At 42.7% G+C, this 18733-nt stretch overlaps 1 protein-coding gene across 1 annotated transcript in view; it reads left to right on the forward strand.

The window, feature by feature from the left end:
- Positions 1 to 18733, forward strand: part of LOC149470197 (uncharacterized) — a 693606-nt gene that overhangs the window by 53885 nt on the left and 620988 nt on the right. The window contains 1 exon segment of the mRNA XM_089666341.1: positions 6460 to 6561. Within this exon segment, the coding sequence (XP_089522467.1) occupies positions 6460 to 6561 (102 nt within the window).

An 18733-nucleotide genomic window follows, 5' to 3' on the forward strand; every position in this document is an offset into this window, starting at 1 on the left:
TACAAATTCCTTACGGACAATTTCACGCGAATAAGAAAAATTAATGACCATTGATTTGACCTTTTTATTTGCTCATTCGTGCTTTCTTGGGGCAAGGTGACGTGGGTGTGTGCCATTCTGAACTTTGTTTCTTCGTCTTGGGATCATACACAAACACTCAAGATTCATCTCCCGTGATCACTCAAAGATCACACTCTGTTTCGAAATGGCCCAACAGGTCTTGGCAAACGAGTTGATGGTGTTTCCTTCTGATCAGGTGACATGTTCTTTGGAACAGGTTCTCATGATCACTCTGATTGCCATCACAGTGGTCACATGATCATGAACCAGTACCACCAGCTCCTGAACATTAGTGGAAACTAGGAGCTGACTATGAAAGGTCAGTCACTGTGCTGTGTGCACGTTCTCAGCACAGAAACCCAGGTCGTCCATGCACACATTTCTGCAGTTTGTGGGCGTTAAGGCCCATCTTCTTAGCGATCGGAAAGATAGACATTAAATTGAAAGGAAAGGCATCATACCTGTTAAATGATACTTCCCATTGCTTTGATACTCCTTGTAGACATTTCTACTAAATTGCCATCTGAATACATTTCTCCGCCGTCAGGTTACTATAAAGCTTTGGAGAGTCTATGATCCGCTGCTGGCTGACAATGCTGTTGAATCCCCTAGTGCAGTGATGCTACTTGCTGGCATCCATGGCTCCAGAGCTTTGTTGGCCAGTAGAACGTTCACTAGCTGCAACAATGTCAGAGAAAGGGGCTAGAGCTGGAGCTTTGTGGTCATGTGAATTTTTCTAAGCTAAGACTAAGCTAAGTCCAAGAAAATAGGGACATGAGTTCAAACTAAAAGGGGGAAGTTCAAAAGTATTATTTTACTGCAAATAGTTGATGTAGATTCAAACATACTTGGGACAAACCTAGATCTACACTCAAAAATGTTAACAAACCCCCCACCCCCCAAAAAATAAATAAATAAATAAATATACATATATATATATATATATATATATATATATATATATATATATATATATATATATATATACTTTTATGGACCATTTGGTCTTTTTCTGGCGTCACTTTTCTATTTTTCTATTTCGAAGGTGACTTAGTACACAATGTCTGTGGGGTGTATTAAAGCAATGGGGAAGCAACAATTCTCAGGTATGTAGTTGTGTAGCTTTTCCTTCCATGTTAAATATATATAGTAAACAGTACAACAGTACTGTGGTCTGCGTTGTTATTATTATCCACCTGTAGTTCCCTGCACAGCAGGAAGGGGCAGTATTGTAAACCAATTAGGCTTTTACTGCCTTTCATAGTCACAGGAAGCTAGCTGATAGGAAGGTAGAGCAGAGGGATGGCTGTAGTCCAACCATAGATCCTTGACTAAGTAGTCAAAAAATGTAGTCTGTAGCCTAACTGCACTGTCAGATATTTTTGTTTTAGAAAATTGGCTAAAAGTGTATGTCAAGACAAAAAAACAAACATATTTATTACATCTCAATACAATACAACACATTCCCAGGTTTTTTTTCATTCTTTTAAACGTGCTGCAAGGACTGAAACATACCTTCTGATGTGTCTGAAATATAATGTGCTCCTCACTTACCTGATTAAGGGGTCCTGCCCAGCCCCAAAACATTGAACTTTACACTGTAATGTGATCACCAAATAAATGCTTGGACTTTCAAAGATTCTTGGTGTGCTGGCGACATATACTTTGGCTTACGGTTCCACTCTCCATCTGAGCTGAAGCTTGGGAAAGAGCGCTGCCTCGAAATGCGTAACCAATCCCCCATTGATGCCCCTCCCCTGGCATGTGATGTCATGCTGGACTGTTCCCACGCTGTCAGATCGGCTCATCAGGCTCTGAGTCTACCCGGGCTGGAAGAGGTGTCTGAATCTTTAACTGGATTCCAGCTACATGGCACACCATCACATGGGTGACAGCTCCAATCTATTTGACAGGAGCATATTTTATAATTACATGTGAGTTACCATTTTTTATTTTTGATCAATAAGTTTTAGTTTTGCTGCATTTACTGTATATGATTCCCATTGTTTTTTTTTCCCTCTTGTTGCAACAGTTGCTAAGGCACCCACTCACCTCTTGCCTTTGCCAGGAACCCTGTTTGAAAATACTTTATACAACTCCCTGGCTAAGTTCTCATTCAAACATCCTAACTTGGCCATGGTGCTGCTAGTATACTGCGGAAATCTGCGGACAGGATCCCAGGTGTTCAGATCAGCAGTAGCTACTCAAATCAAGGCTGAAAGGAGTCAGGGCTGTCTGCGGCTGTATCCCTACATCCAATGACTACCTGTAGTAAAGGACAGATGTTCGACCCTGGGCTCAGACAGATTGCATTCAAGACTGAACATCTGTGGCAAACCACAGGTATCTGTTGGATGTGCATAAACATGATTACATCTGTGGACACTCACGGCTTCTTTAGTGCTGATCTCCAGCGTGGAATTTATTGCATAGTTACACTGGACCAGCTTGGACCAATGTAAGTATACATACAGCATGCCATAACTGTGGGATCCCTGTGGAAGATAGAAATCCAATGTAGTACTCTCGGCTACTACAGTCATCTTTGCTGTCTTCTGGGTTTCGTGCCGAGCAACTGCCTTGCTGTTTAGTGAGCACATGGACTTCCTTTCTCGGCACAATCACAATAAACATAGTACCTTGCATTTTTTTGACTGGACTAGGAGGAGAGCATGATGTCACTGTCCACCTCATCCAATCACAGAACATGTTTGTTGGGGAAAAATGCAAGGTGTTCTGTTAATGGTAATTGTGCCAAGCAGGCAACCCCCCGTGGTGACTAGGCAGCAGGGAAGCTGCTCGGCACAGGACCCAGAAGACAGTGGCAATCAGTGTAGTAGAGGAGAATACTTAAGTGATTTTCCACTGGTATGGCATATACACAGTCACATTGGTCCAAGCTGGACCAATGTAACTATGCAATACAAACCATAGGCGGAATTCTGCTTTAAGCCTGTCATTTGTGAGTTGTAAGGGCTTAGTGGCTGCCATTGATGGGAACACCTGGTATCCTGGCCGCAGGTATCTGGAGTATACTTACCACACCATGGCCGATTTAGGACATGTGAATGAGGCCTTGGTGATTTGGGTTATCTAAGTGGGCAGGCCTGCCCAGGAAGGAGAACTCTGAATGTCCAGATTCTTGGATGACAAGTCTTTAATCTACAAATCCGGTCCTCTTTGCTGATCTTGAAACTTTTTATGCTGCAACTGTTATCAGCAAGTGCCTGAGAAATGTTTGTATTTAGGAAGGCGTAGTATGCGATTCATCACTGGTCTTAGGTGGATGATCAGAGCCGTCATGGTGGAACCTCTGTATCCCGCTGTCGCTTGTTTAATGGGGAACATAAGAGGAAAGTATCAGCAAATGGTCTCATTTCATCTTAAGGAGAGAGGCAAATGAGCAGAGCGATGCAGTTATCAGACTGACAGTGTGTGAAAGTCAAATATATGTGTTTTATTAGGACTGTATATCAGGGAATTTACGCTCGTAGGCGGAGGCTGCTTTACGACGCCGGTTTATTTATTATTCCCTGTTTATTGCACAGAACTGCGGTTTTAGCAAGTGTAAATGTCTAATGCCATTAATCTCTTCATACATTATGCAGTCTGATGACATAAAAAAGTTGTCTAAGGTCTCTAGTGCTCTCTTTCCTTTTAATGTTTGTCCTGAGTCTCTTGTGTGAAAGTGTCTGAAGGAAGAACTGTTCTCAATTCCCCATAACAACCAATCAAATCCTCCCTAAACTATAACTGGGCGACATTTAGTTTTGCGGAAGCACTGTGTATCCACTACAAATGCCATTTTTTCCATAAAATGCTCTTACTTTTCTTCATTCTTTTTGTGCGTCTTGTTGCTGCTGATTTCCTCTGGCCTTATTCAGCCCCATGCTGTCTACATTCACTCCCTCCAGCATCAGTTACACCTTCGGCTTCCTGATTGTGGAAATGGTGGACCATGCATGCACAATGTGTGTGAGCACATATGCATGCAGTAGAGCCCACCTCTAAAACTTCTAGTAATACCCTTACCTCTATAGCTTCTAGTGATGCCCTTACCTCTATAGCTTCTAGTAATGGCCTTACCTCTATAGCTCCTACTAATGGCCTTACCTCTATAGCTCCTACTAATGGCTTTACCTCTATAGCTCCTACTAATGGCTTTACCTCTATCGCTCCTACTAATGGCTTTACCTCTATAGCTCCTAGTAATGGCCTTGCCTCTATAGCTCCTACTAATGGCTTTACCTCTATAGCTCCTAGTAATGGCCTTGCCTCTATAGCTCCTAGTAATGGCCTTACCTCTATAGCTCCTAGTAATGGCCTTGCCTCTATAGCTCTTACTAATGGCTTTACCTCTATAGCTCCTAGTAATGGCTTTACCTCTATAGCTCCTAGTAATGGCCTTGCCTCTATAGCTCCTAGTAATGGCCTTACCTCTATAGCTCCTAGTAATGGCCTTACCTCTATAGCTCCTAGTAATGGCCTTGCCTCTATAGCTCCTACTAATGGCTTTACCTCTAGCTCCTAGTAATGGCCTTGCCTCTTTAGCTCCTAGTAATGGCCTTACCTCTATAGCTCCTAGTAATGGCCTTACCTCTATAGCTCCTAGTAATAGCCTTGCCTCTATAGCTCCTAGTAATGGCCTTACCTCTATAGCTCCTAGTAATGGCCTTACCTCTATAGCTCCTAGTAATGGCCTTACCTCTATAGCTCCTAGTAATGGTCTTACTTCTACAGCTCCTAGTAATGGGCCTACCTCTATAGCTCCTAGTAATGGGCCTACCTCTATAGCTCCTAGTAATGGCCTTACCTCTATAGCTCCTAGTAATGGTCTTACTTCTACAGCTCCTACAACATAGTTATAGCCTTACCTCTGTAAGCTCTCAGTGATGGCCCTATCTCTATAGCTCCTAGTGATGACCATATCGTTATAGTTCCTAGAAATTGCCCTATTTCTGTAGTCCTAATGATGGCCCTATCTCCTTAGCTCCGAGTCATGGCCCTACTGATATAGCTGCTAGTTATGGCCATGCTTCAGGAGCTCCTAGTAATAGGATTACCTCCTATAGCTCTTAATGATGGCCATACTTCTATAGCTCCTAGCGATGGCCCTGCCTCTATAGCTCCTAGTCATGGCACGGCCTCTATAGCTCCTAGTCATTATGCTGCCGGTATAGCTCCTATTCATAACCCTGCCTCTATAGCTCCTACAATGTAGTTAAAGCCTTACCTCTATAGCTCTCAGTGGTGGCCCTATCTATAGCTCCTAGTTATGGGCTTACCTCTATAGTTCCTAATGATGGCCATACTTCTATAGCTCCTAGTGACTTAATAAAGGGGGCCACGCCTCTGAAACACTTTTGCAGCCCATGGACGGCGTCCTATTGGAGCTGGGACATCCATCTCACAGCTAGCTTGCCCGCTATATATCCAGTGCCCATATTTTACAGTGGCAATCCAAGAGTAGTGCCAAGACTATCTAAACGCTGACATTTATTCTACCAAATGTGATTGGAATGATTTATGTTTTATTTGAACTTTTAATAAACGGTATCATACTAGGGCGGTTGTGTGCTCTTTCCCTTCTTTTACCTCTCAGCTCCTAGTGATGGCCTTCTTCTTTACCTCCTCGCGATGGTCCTGCTTCTTTAGCTCCTCGCGATGGCCCCGCTTCTGTAGCTCCTCGCAATGGCCCCGCTTCTGTAGCGCCTTGCGATGGCCCCGCTTCTGTAGCTCCTCGCGATGGCCCTGCCTCTGTAGTTCGAAGTGATGGCCCTGCCTCTATAGCTCCTAGCTGCTAGTGATGACCCTACCCCTGTTTGTTTAGTGTGCCAAACATCCACAGGTTTTTTTTTTGTGTGTCCTCCCATCAGGAGAACTCCTAATTTATATGTCCCAGAGACTCCGCAAAAAGTGAGAGGAAATCCCCTCTTAGTTGTCATCAAAGCAGGTTTCCCTATTCAAGGACTTCCCTTCGTCTCCTGTTCTTGTAACAACTTTAAAATGTTGGATTTCTTATCACTTTTTGCACCAGAGACAATGGTCACCAGAAAAAAAAGAGAGGGTGAATCTCCCCAGCGGTGACATGGTCAGAAGTAAAAACTTGTTAGAGATTCTAACCTTTTTCTACTCTACCCGAGACTAGAAAAAAACTTTTCCACACAGTTCAAGCTAGTATGTTGCAGGAATTCACCGATAATGCCCTGTTGATTTCAATCAGAAAAGAAGATAGAAGTTTCAGATCAAAGTATTCTGCACCCTATGAAATGTCTCCAGCGGGGTTAGTGCTATCCCATCCTTATGGTTTCTGCTTATAAAATTGTATGTGTCTACTGACTTTCTGATATTTTTGTCTTACTCAGGTCAATAATTTAATATTGTTACTTTTGATTGCAGGAAGGTAAAGAATACTTGTTGAAAAGCCTGGCATCATGGCTGCCAAGTATGCAGAAGAAGGAAAAACAAGAGGATGAGGCAAGTCAGCTGGAAATGTCAGAGGTAAAGGCGTCACAATAGGCCATATATGCTTGCTTTAAAGAAAACCTGTGCTTTGCCTATGCAGGGCAGCCGAGGAGAGTGATCCTTACTGCTGTGCTGGATAGTGACCACGTAATCTGTGCCGTAATACTCTGAGCCCTATTCACATGATTATGCTTCCCTTTGGGGTCTAAATAACCAATAACCAGCCTGCTCAATAAATGAAAGAATCCACAAAACAGTTTTCACTGGGAGCTTGCTGACACTACAAAGTGATCACTCCACCTTTACGTTAAGCCTATAACAAAGAAAACCATGCAGCACTGCCCTATTATAAATCAACTATAAATTCCCAACTGATATCAATATAAAAATAAGTGAATAACCAAATTTAAAAAAAAAGTGTGTCATATATCAATATATAGTGCATCACATATCAGTGCATACAATAAATGTACAGCTCATATGCATATATGCAAATACCTGAAACAATCACACAAAACACTGTGATGAAAAAAAAATAATAGTGAATAAGTCCCAATCCAATATTGTGACCAGAGTTCTTTAAATTTCACACTCAAAGGTTTTCACTCTTCACCCAGTGCAACGCCCCAGATCTCACCTTTTACAAAATGACCTTTGTAAATTTATAAATTGACCTTTGGGGTGTGTGCATGACAGCCTGGGCTCAGAGGAAGCTGGTTGAATGACCCTGGGTGTCATATAACCAGTCTTAAGACTGGTGGCTTCTAGTGGCTAAAGTAAATTGCTGATTCAAAATCACTATATATTCACACTTGTGTGAGTGTTCTTGAGCAATTTAGGAACTTTTTTTTTGCACATTTGTACATGTGTTTTCAGGTTTTATTGTGTTTGTTTTAGCCAATGGAAAGCTAGTTACTAGGAGGAGGAGAGGCAAGAAATGTGTGCTAAAAATGTGCCTTTTCAGGCATTCCCACTGAAGTCTAGCATAGGGGCCAGAAATGCGCCATTCTGACCCAAAGAAGCTCATTTACTTTTTTGAGATTTGAGTGATAAGCTTCAAGCAACCAACTGCTCAGGTGTGAACGAGAACCATTGAATATATCCTAGATCAATAATCTCCAAACTGTGGCCCATTGCTTGCCTTCATCCAGCCCTTTGGTCAATGTTCTACCCACTGACACCAACAAGGCATTATTCCTCCTACTGACATCAACAATGAGGTACTATTCCTCTTTCTGACATCAATGATGGAGCAAAATTCCACTCCCTACTGATCACAGGTGCGATGTAATTTTTTTACTCCTACTGACACTGGGGCATTTTCTACTGCCAATGGCCACAATCCGGCTCTCTCAAAATCTGAAGGACATCAAACTGGGCCTTTGTTTAGAAAGTTTGGAAAAATTTGTCCTAGATTGATGATATTTTGTTAACATTTTTAGATTGTTTTGTTTAAGGAGAATGAAAAAAAAAAAAAAACGGTCTAGGACATAGAGGTATGGTGGCTGCAGCACTCAGGGAAGGTGCAAGACGTAATCTGTATGCTTGTCTAACCATGATTTGACAACACCAGCTGTGTGATTTGGAGCATTATTTTCTTGGTAAATGGCACTGTCTTCAGGAAACGATGTCTTCACCATGGAGTGCACATGGTCAACCAAAATTTGTACACTAGCAGTCGCAAGGTGATGATGGGAATGCCAAAATATGGCTGCCCAAAGCCTAATTGTGCCACCACCACCATGCTCTACCATTGCACAAGCCACTCCTAGTCGTAAGCTTGGGATGGTGTTTGCCACGCGTAAACACTCCCGGACTGAAGCTTGATTCATCGGACAGTCTTCCATTGATCGATAGTCCGCGATTTATAAGTGTTACACCACTTTCTCCTCTTCTGAGCATTAGTATCAGTCACTAGTGGTTTGGAAATTGAAGCTCCCCCATGATTGTTTTGCTAATGGAATTCTTTCCGCAGTTTTTGTGGACACGGGCTTTGGAGGACTGAGATTGAACTCTGCAGTAATTTTTGAAGCAGTTGTGTTTTTATTCTGAGTTACAACCCTGTGCAATGTCCTTTTTGTCTCTTTCAGTCAGTTGACCATGTCAAACACCCTTATGCTTATCAGACGACGTTTTCCCGAAAACTGTATATACATTTATAACCTTTTGATACTGTACCTCTCGACACGGCAAATAAATTGGCAACCTCAGTCACAGAGACGCCAGCTAAGCGGCACCAACAGTTTGCCCTCTTTGAAGCTCAGTAAGCTCTGACATGACTATTACCAGCAGTGCACGCGGTGAATGACAAAAGTGAGGCTTCCCACCTGTTGGCTAGCAAAAGAATGTTACCTCACTACGGCTTCTAACACGCAACATGTCATGTCGTTTACGCCAGCAAACATGTAGTGTTTCCATATTGTTGAGATATACAGTGGGGTAAAAAAGTACTTAGTCAGCCACCAATTGTGCAAGTTCTCCCACTTAAAAAGATGAGAGAGGCCTGTAATTGGCATCATAGGTAGACCTCAACTATGAGAGACAAAATGAGAAAAAAAATCCAGACAATCACATTGGCTGATTTGGAAAGAATTTATTTGCAAATTATGGTGGAAAGTAAGTATTTGGTCACCTACAAACAAGCAAGATTTCTGGCTCTCACCGAGCTGTACCTTCTTCTTTAAGAGGCTCCTCTGTCCTGCACTCATTACCTGTATCAATGGCACCTGTTAGAACTTGTTATCAGTATAAAAGACACCTGTCCACAACCTCAAACAGTCACACTCCAAACTCCACTATGGTGAAGACCAAAGAGCTGTTGAAAGACACCAGAAACAAAATTGTAGACCTGTACCAGGCTGGGAAGAATGAATCTGCAATAGGCAAGCAGCTTGGTGTGAACAAATCAACTGTGGGAGCAATAAGAAAATGGAAGACATACAAGACCACTGATAATCTCCCTCGATCTGGGGCTCCACGCAAGATCTCACCCCGTGGGGTCAAAATGATCACAAGAACGGTGAGCAAAAATCCCAGGACCACACAGGGGGACCTAGTAAATGACCTGCAGAGATCTGGGACCAACGTAACAAAGGCTAACATCAGTAACACACTACGCCGCCAGGGACTCAGATCCTGCAGTGCCAGATGTGTCCCCCTGCTTAAGCCAGTACATGTCCAGGCCCATCTGAAGTTTGCTAGAGAGCATTTGGATGATCCAGAAGAGGATTGAGAGAATGTCATATGGTCAGATGAAACCAAAATAGAACTGTTTGGTAGAAACACAACTCGTCGTGTTTGGAGGAGAGAGAATGCTGAGTTGCATCCAAAGAACACCATACCTACTGTGAAGCATGGGGGTGGCAACATCATGCTTTGGGGCTGTTTCTCCGCAAAGGGACCAGGACAACTGATCCATGTACAGGACAGAATGAATGGGGCCATGTATTGTGAAATTGTGAGTGCAGACCTCCTTCCATCAGCAAGGGCATTGAAGATGAAACATGGCTGGGTCTTCCAACATGACAATGATCCCAAACATTCCGCCCGGGCAACGAAGGAGAGGCTTCGTAAGAAGCATTTCAAGGTCCTGGAGTGGCCTAGCCAGTCTCCAGATCTCAACCCCATAGAAAACCTTTGCAGGGAGTTGAAAGTCCATGTTGCCCAGCGACAGCCCCAAAACATCACTGCTCTAGAGGAGATCTGCATGGAGGAATGGGCCAACATACCAGCAACAGTGTGTGCCAACCTTGTGAAGACTTACAGGAAACGTTTGTCCTCTGTCATTGCCAACAAAGGATATATAACAAAGTATTGAGATGAACTTTTGATATTGACCAAATACTTATTTTCCACCATAATATGCAAATAAATTCTTTCCAAATCAGCCAATGTGATTGTCTGGCTTTTTTTGCTCATTTTGTCTCTCATAGTTGAGGTCTACCTATGATGCCAATTACAGGCCTCTCTCATCTTTTTAAGTGGGAGAACTTGCACAATTGGTGGCTGACTAAATACTTTTTTGCCCCACTGTATATATATATACATTGCCAAAAGGATTTATTGGGAAGCCTGCCTTTACATGCACATGAACTTTAATTTAATTTAGTTGGCCCACCATTTTCACCTTCATCTTGTCTGGGAAGGCCATCCACAAGGTTTAGGAGTGTGTCTATGGGAATGTTTGATCTGCTAGAAGCGCATTTGTGAGGTCAGGCACTGATGTTGGACTAGAAGGCCTGGCTCACAGTCTCTGCTCTAATTCATCCCAAAGGTGTTCTATCAGGGTGAGGTCAGGACTCTGTGCAGGCTAGTCAAGTTCCTCCACCCAAATCTCGCTCATCCATGTCTTTATGGACCTTGCTTTGTGCAGTGGTGCGCAGTCATGTTGGAACAGGAAGGGGCCATCCCCAAACTGTTCCCACAAAGTTGGGAGAATGAAATTGTCTAAATCGTCTTGGTATGCAGACGACTTAAGAGTTCCCTTCACTGGAACTAAGGGGCCAAGCCCCATGGCTGAGTTATTGTTGTTCCCAGTTGCTTCCACTTTGTTATAGTACCACTAACAGTTGACCGTGGAATATTTAGTAGCAAGGAAATTTCACAGATGGACTTATTGCAGAGGTGGCAACCTATCGCGGTACCACGCTTGAATTCACTGAGCTACTGAGAGTGACTCATTGCCCAAAATGTCTTGGTATGCTGATGCCTTAAGAGTTCCCACTAAGGGGCCAAGCTCAACCCTTGAAAAACAACCCCACGCCATAATCCCCCTCCACCAAACTTTACACTTGGCACAATGCAGTCATGCAAGCACCATTCTCCTGGCAACCACCAAACCCAGACATGTTCATCAGATTGCCAGACAGGGAAGCATGGTTCATCATTCCAGAGAACACGTCTCCACTGCTCTAGAGTCCAGTGGTGGCATGCTTTACACCACTGCATCTGACGCTTATTTCACAGGTGGCAACCTATCACAGTACCACGCTTGAATTCACTGAGCTCCTGAGAGCAACCCATTCCTTCACAAATGTTTGGAGAAGCAGTCTGCATGCCTAGGTGATTTATTTTATGCACCTGTGACCATGACGGTGATTGGAACTACTGAATTCAGAGATTTGGAGGGATGTCCCAATAATTTTGGCAATAGTGTGTGTTTATGTCTCTCTCCCTCATATATATATATATGTGTGTGTGTGTGTGTGTATACACACTGCTCGAAAAAACACTTTTTAATCTCTTGGGATATTGATCTGGTCAGTTAAGTAGCAGAGGGGGTTGTTAATCAGTTTCAACTGCTTTGGTGTTAATGGAATTAACAATAGATGCACAATACAACCCGCAAATCAGGAATGGTTTTATAGGTAGAGGCCATTTTTTCCCCTACTCATCTTTTCTGACTGTTTTTCACTAGTTTTGCATTTGGCTAGGGTCAGTGTCACTACTGGTAGCATGAGGTGATAACTGGACCCTACAGAGGTTGCATAGGCAGTCCAACTCCTCCAGGATGGCTCATCAATACGTGCCATTGCCAGAAGGTTTGCTGTGTCTCCCAGACTCAAGAGTATGGAGGAGATTCCAGGAGACAGGCAGTTACTCTAAGAGAGCTGGATAGGGCCATAAAAGGTGCTTAACCCATCAATAGAACCGGTATCTGCTCCTTTGTGCAAGGGGGAACAGGATGAGCACTGCCAGAGCCGGAAAGAATTACCTCCAGCAGGCCACTGGTATGAATATCTCTGAGCAAACAATCAGAAACAGAATTCATGAGGGTGTCCTGAGAGCCCGATGTCCTCTAGTGGGCCCTGTGCTCATTGCTCGCCACCATAGAGCTCAATTGGCATTTGCCATTGAACACCAGAATTTGCAGGTCTGCCACTGGCACCCTGTGCTTTTCACAGATGAGAGCATGTTCACCCTGAGAACATGTTACAGACGTGAAAGGGTCTGGAGAAGCCATGGAAAACATTATGGTGCCTGTAACATAAATCGGCATGACCGTTTTGGTGGTGGGTCAGTGATGGTCTGGGGAGACATATCCATGGAGGGACGCACAGACCTCTGTAGGCTAGAAAATGGCACCCTGACTGCCATTAAGTATGGGATGAAATCCTTGGACCCAATGTCAGACCCTACACTGGTGCAGTGGGTCCTGGGTTCCTCCTGGTGCATGACAATGCCGGCCTCATGTGGCGAGAGTATGCAGACAGTTCCTGGAGGATGAGGGATTTGATACCATTGAATGGCAAAAATAAAAATGCAATTGGCGCAAGAGAATTTGTAGTGGACATAACGTTCACTCAGCAAACCTTAAACAAAATAATCCAGTAAACAGAAATTAAGATATATAATCATACATGCCAGTAATAAAGGGGCAACAAGTAGATGATGCAGCTTTAGTGGTGAGGAAAGGGAAGGGGGGAGGGGAGGGGGGTAGGGAAAGGAGGGGAAAAAAGGCCTTGTGATGCAAACAGTACTGGATTGAGATAGATGGGGTATATATATGTGTATACATATATAAGGAAAGGAAAGAAATGGGGGAAAAAAAAAAAAACCGCATGTGGAAGATAAAAGATTACACAGGAAATATTTAGTTATAAACGTTATTACTATGATGTGGATTGTAAAGGGTAAGATGGGCAGGTAAGAAGGTGGAATATGAAGGGGGGGGGGGAGACAATCAGGGAAAAAAAAAAAACCACAAAAAACGCATGTAGAAAAAAAAAAAGGGAAGTGGTGGGAATTGAAGTATATACGATAAAAAATAATAAATAATAAAAAAAGATATGAAGAATAAATTTAAAATAATTTTTTAAAATAAATTTTTTTAAAAAAATTAAATAATCGTGTGTATCTCAATCTCTTCATTGAGGCCCCTAGGTGCAAGGGTATCTAAAGTAAAAATCCAATAGGTCTCCTGTTGGCATAATAATTTGAAACGTTCAACTGGGGGGAGATGGTCTGGTATAGCCTCAATGACCCATACTTGTAGATGGAGTGAGGATTTAGAATGAAACTCTGAAAAATGGCGGGGAACACTATATTTAGTAATGCCATCATCAACTGACCTCCGGTGCTCTCCAAATCTTTTTCGCAGTGTTCTAATGGTACGTCCCACATATAAAAGGCCGCACGGGCAGGACAAACAATAAATTACATATGTGGAAGAGCAATTATAAAAGGCTTGGAGGGGATAGACTTTTCCATTAATTGTAAAATTTTGTTGGCCATGCTTCACATGGGCACACGTGAGGCAGAGCGGTTTGTTGCAGCGGAACATCCCAATAAGTGGGATTAGTACCGGTCTATTGTGAATAGGAGGGGATTTCAGGGGGGGAATTTTACTAGGTGCAATTTTATTCTACCATTGAATGGCCCCCATGCTCGCCTGATCTAAATCCAATAGAACACCTCTGGGATATAAGGTTTCGGTCCATCCAGGTTGCACTTCAGACTGCCCAGGAGCTTAGCGATGCCCTGGTCCAGATCTGGGAGGAAATACCCCAGGTCACCATCTGTCATCTCATTAGGAGCATGCCCTGACGTCAGGCATGCATACAAGCACATGGGGGCCATAGAAGCTATTGAATACCATTTCGAGTTGCTGCAATGAAATTTCAGCAAAATGGACTAGCCTGCTGCATCATTTTTTTTCACTTTGATTTTCGGTGTGTCTTTTGAATTCAGTCCTCAGTAGGTTGATAATTTTCTATGAAACGATGGGGTATCTTTACATTCTGAACACATTACCCAGTCCATATCAGTATAGATATGCATCACAAGATTTTTCCCCCCATTGAAATCTGATGTGTTTTCAAAACGCACGCACGCACGCACGCACACACACACACACACACACAATTTTCTATGGGACACTACTGCAAAATACTCCCACAAATGTGGGACATTTCTTGTTACTTTGCACACACAAAAAAGTGTTTTCCTAACAAATTAATTCAAGACCATGTTGCAAAAATTAATACACCCCAATGAAAGTCTTAGGAGCAAAGCTAAATTTTAGACAACAGAATTGTAATTTACATGAATTCAACTACTGGTGGTGAGTCTAACTATTCATTAAACAGGTGTCCAGCAGACAGTTGATTATAAAAGGCTGTTACTTAACAAAGAAAACCCCTTCCCATTTCATGCTGTCAGCAATGGCACCACATGGAAGAGAAATGTCACAAGGCCTGAGAAAGAAAATAATTTCTTTACAGAAGAAAGGTGAAGACTTTAGCACAGGGGAAAGACACAAGAAGATCAGCAAAGCTTTACTTATCAATCAGAATACTGTAGCAAAAGTATGGCGTGGTGCCTACGGTGAAACATGGTGGTAGCAGTGTCCTTCTGTGGGGCTGCCTGAGTGCTGCTGATGTTGGGGAACTGCATTTCATTGGTGGTATCCTGAATTCACAGATGTATTGCTCTATATTGAAAGAGAAGATGCTACCATCACTCCGTGCCCTTGGTCGTCGTGCACTTTTTCAACATGACAGTGATCCAAAACACTCATCTAAGGCCACTGTTGCATTTCTGAAGAAGAACAGGATGAAAGTGATTCAGTTGCCAAGTATGTCTCCTGCTCTAAACCCAATCGAACACCTATGGGGAATTCTGGAGACAAGTTGAGCATCTCTCTCCATCCAGTATCCAAGCTCTAAAAGAGGTCCTTCTTGAAGAATGGAAAAAGATCGATGTTGCAATATGTCGCCAACTTGTTCATTCCATGCCTAGAAGACTTGGTGCTGTCCTTACAAAGCATGGAGGTCACACAAAATACTAGATGTAGTAGTTTTTGTTGTGGGGTGTATTCATTTTTGCATCAACTAACTTGAGTAAAACCGAAGATTTTGTAAGTTTTGTATTATTAACCTTACTTTCCTGTAATGAGCTAAACAAATGTTCTATAAAACTCAGTTTTGTCAAAACTTTGGAAATTGTTCTTGTGTTCATTGAGAGATTGATTAAAATCTTACTTTTCATAAGGTTTGTACTGATTTATGCTGAGCTCAGTGTGTGTATGTATGTGTGTGTATATATATGTATATGTGTGTATATATATATATATATTATTTTTTATTTTTTTTTCCTTAAAACCGGAGTTCTCTTGTAAATAGCTTTGGTTCACAATCAGATTTCAGTCTTGAAGCAGTGAAATGCTGGAGTTATTTTTTTTTCTTTCCTTCCTTGCTATGAGGTAAACCAAAGATCCATAATCTCTTTGTTCCATAATAATGACAATAAAAAAAATAAATCCAATGTATTATCTGTGTTCATTGCGACACAAAGGGTTAATGTATTTTTTTTCGTAAGCAGCGTTTGAAGTATTTGTCCTGTCTGTGTAGTGGACCGAAATTCACAGCAGTTGCAGCAAATTGAACAAGTATCTCCACAGGAAATGATTGCAGCACAAATAATGAGTTGTCAGCAAACGCTGGGCCTTTGTGTGAATTATGATTGGCTCTCCGCATCCACCGCTCACAGGCTGCGCCTGAAGATGTGAGTAGGAGACGGGTTGAAGTCAGAGCCACTGCAATAAAAGTGTAATCCAGATGTAACATAAATATTTTGTTACTGATAAATGTCAGTGATCAATTTCCTGCAGGACGTTGTTTTAATGGAGTAATAAACCTGGAATGTGGGTTGACATGTGTATATATGTATATATGAATGTGTGTGTGTGTATGTATACATATGTGTGTGTGTGTATGTATGTATATATATATATATATATATATATATATATATATACAGTATCTCCCAGAAGTGAGTCCACCCCTCACATTTCTGTAAATATTTGATTCTATCTTTTCATGTGACAACACTGAAGAAATGACACTTTGCTACAATGTGACGTAGTGAGTGTACAGCTTGTATAACATGTAAATTTGCTGTCCCCTCAAAATAACTCAACACACAGCCATTAATGTCTAAACCACTGGCAAGAAAAGTGAGTAAACCCCTAAGTGAAAATGTCCACATTGGGCCCAAAGTGTCAATATTTTGTGTGGCCGCCATTATTTTCCAGCACTGCCTTAACACTCTTGGGCATGGAGTTCACCAGAGCTTCACAGGTTGCCACTGGAGTCATCTTCCACTCCTCCATGACGACATCACGGAGCTGGTGGATGTTATAGACATTGCGCTCCTCCACCTTCCGTTTGAGGATGCCCCACAGATGCTCAATAGGGTTTAGGCCTGGAGACATGCTTGGTCAGTCCATCACCTTTACCCTCAGGTTCTTTAGCAAGGCAGTGGACGTCTTGGAGGTGTGTTTGGGGTCGTTATCATGTTGGAATACTGCCCTGCAGCCCAGTCTCCAAAGGGAGGGGATCATGCTCTGCTTCAGTATGTCACAGTACATGTTGGCATTCATGGTTCCCTCAATGAACTGTAGCTCCCCAGTGACGGCAGCACTCATGCAGCCCCAGACCATGACACCCCCATCACCATGCTTGACTGTAGGCAAGACACACTTGTCTTTGTACTCCTCACTTGGTTGCTACCACACACGCTTGAAACAATCTGAATCAAATCAGTTTATCTTGGTCTCATCAGACCACAGGACATGGTTCTAGTAATCCATGTCCTTAGTTTGCTTGTCTTCAGCAAACTGTTTGCTGGATTTCTTGTGCATCATCCTTAGAAGAGGCTTCCTTCTGGGACAACAGCCATGCAGACCAATTTGATGCAGTGTGCGGCGTATGGTCTGAGCACTGACAGGCTGACCCCCCACCCCTTCAACCTCTGCAGCAATGCTGGCAGCACTCATATGTCTATTTCCCAAAGACAACCTCTGGATATGACGCTGAGCACGTGCCCTCAACTTCTTTGGTCGACCATGGCGAGGCCTGCTCTGAGTGGAACCTGTCCTGTTAAACCGCTGTATGGTCTTGGCCATCGTGCTGCAGCTCGGTTTCAGGGTCTTGGCAATCTTCTTATAGCCTAGGCCATCTTTATGTAGAGCAACAATTCTTTTTTTCAGATCCTCAGAGAGTTCTTTGCCATGAGGTGCCATGTTGAACTTCCAGTGACCAGTATGAGAGCATGAGAGCGATAACACCAAATTTAACACACCTGCTCCACATTCACACCTGAGACCTTGTAACAATAACAAGTCACATGACACCGGGGAGGGAAAACAGCTAATTGGGCCCAATTTGGACATTTTCATTTAGGGGTGGACTCACTTTCGTTGCCAGCGGTTTAGACATTAATGGCTGTGTGATGAGTTATTTCGAGGGGACAGACAATTTCCACTGTTATACAAGCTGTACACTCACTAAGTCACATTGTAGCAAAGTGTCATTTCTTCAGTGTTGTCACATGTAAAGATAGAATAAAATATTTACAAAAATGTGAGGGGTGTACTCGTTTCTTGGAGATACTGTGTATGTATGTGTGTGTGTGTGTAGATATATATATAGATATATAAATGCTGGCTATGGCATTGGATGGTAAATTGGAGAAAGTTTCAGGACTACAGATATTCAGTAGGAAGTTGTGATTGCAGGAGAAAGAGATCTTTTTCTTCTCTTTGTTAATGCATGCTGCTGTTTAAAGTAGAACTATAGGCAAATGTATTCTTCTTTTTTTTTCTTTTCATTTTTGATAGAGTAAGGTATGGATTTAACCTGTCAGTTTATTTCTTGCCATCTGCTTCCCACTGGGGAGATTTCCCTTCACTTCCTGTCCCATAGCCAAAATAGGAAGTAAGAGGAAATTGCTGCAAATTAAGGGAATTCCTTGGGGACCCCCTAGGACTAGTGTCCCCATTGTAAGATTTCCCCTCTATTACTTATCTAGGGACAATCCAAAATATGGGGGTTCTTTTACTTAACTTTTGATGATAATTGTAAACGGGGCAAACCGAGAGGATGAATCTCCCTATCAAGGGGGGGTGGCATAAACAGCAATAAAAACCTGGCAGGGTTCTAGTCCCTCTCCACTCCAAAACTAAAAAAAAGAAGTTTTGATTTTAGTTATACTTTAACCAGTTCCCATCTGGCCAATAACAAAATGACGGCTGGGCGGGACTTTCAATCATCCAGGTTGACGTCTTATGACATCCACCATGAGGCATCAACAGCGAGGCTCTTTCTGTCCATACATCATACATCAGCATCAGAAGTTGGTCATCAGCTCTGAGGAAAGTGATTCGTCCCCGAAACGCATCAGCCATGTGACCGCACTGACAGTGAGA

This window comes from Staurois parvus, unplaced genomic scaffold (genome assembly GCF_062004578.1).
Source record: "Staurois parvus isolate SC_StPar_1 unplaced genomic scaffold, SC_StPar_1.0 ptg000051l, whole genome shotgun sequence".
NCBI classification, from domain to species: Eukaryota; Metazoa; Chordata; class Amphibia; order Anura; family Ranidae; genus Staurois; species Staurois parvus.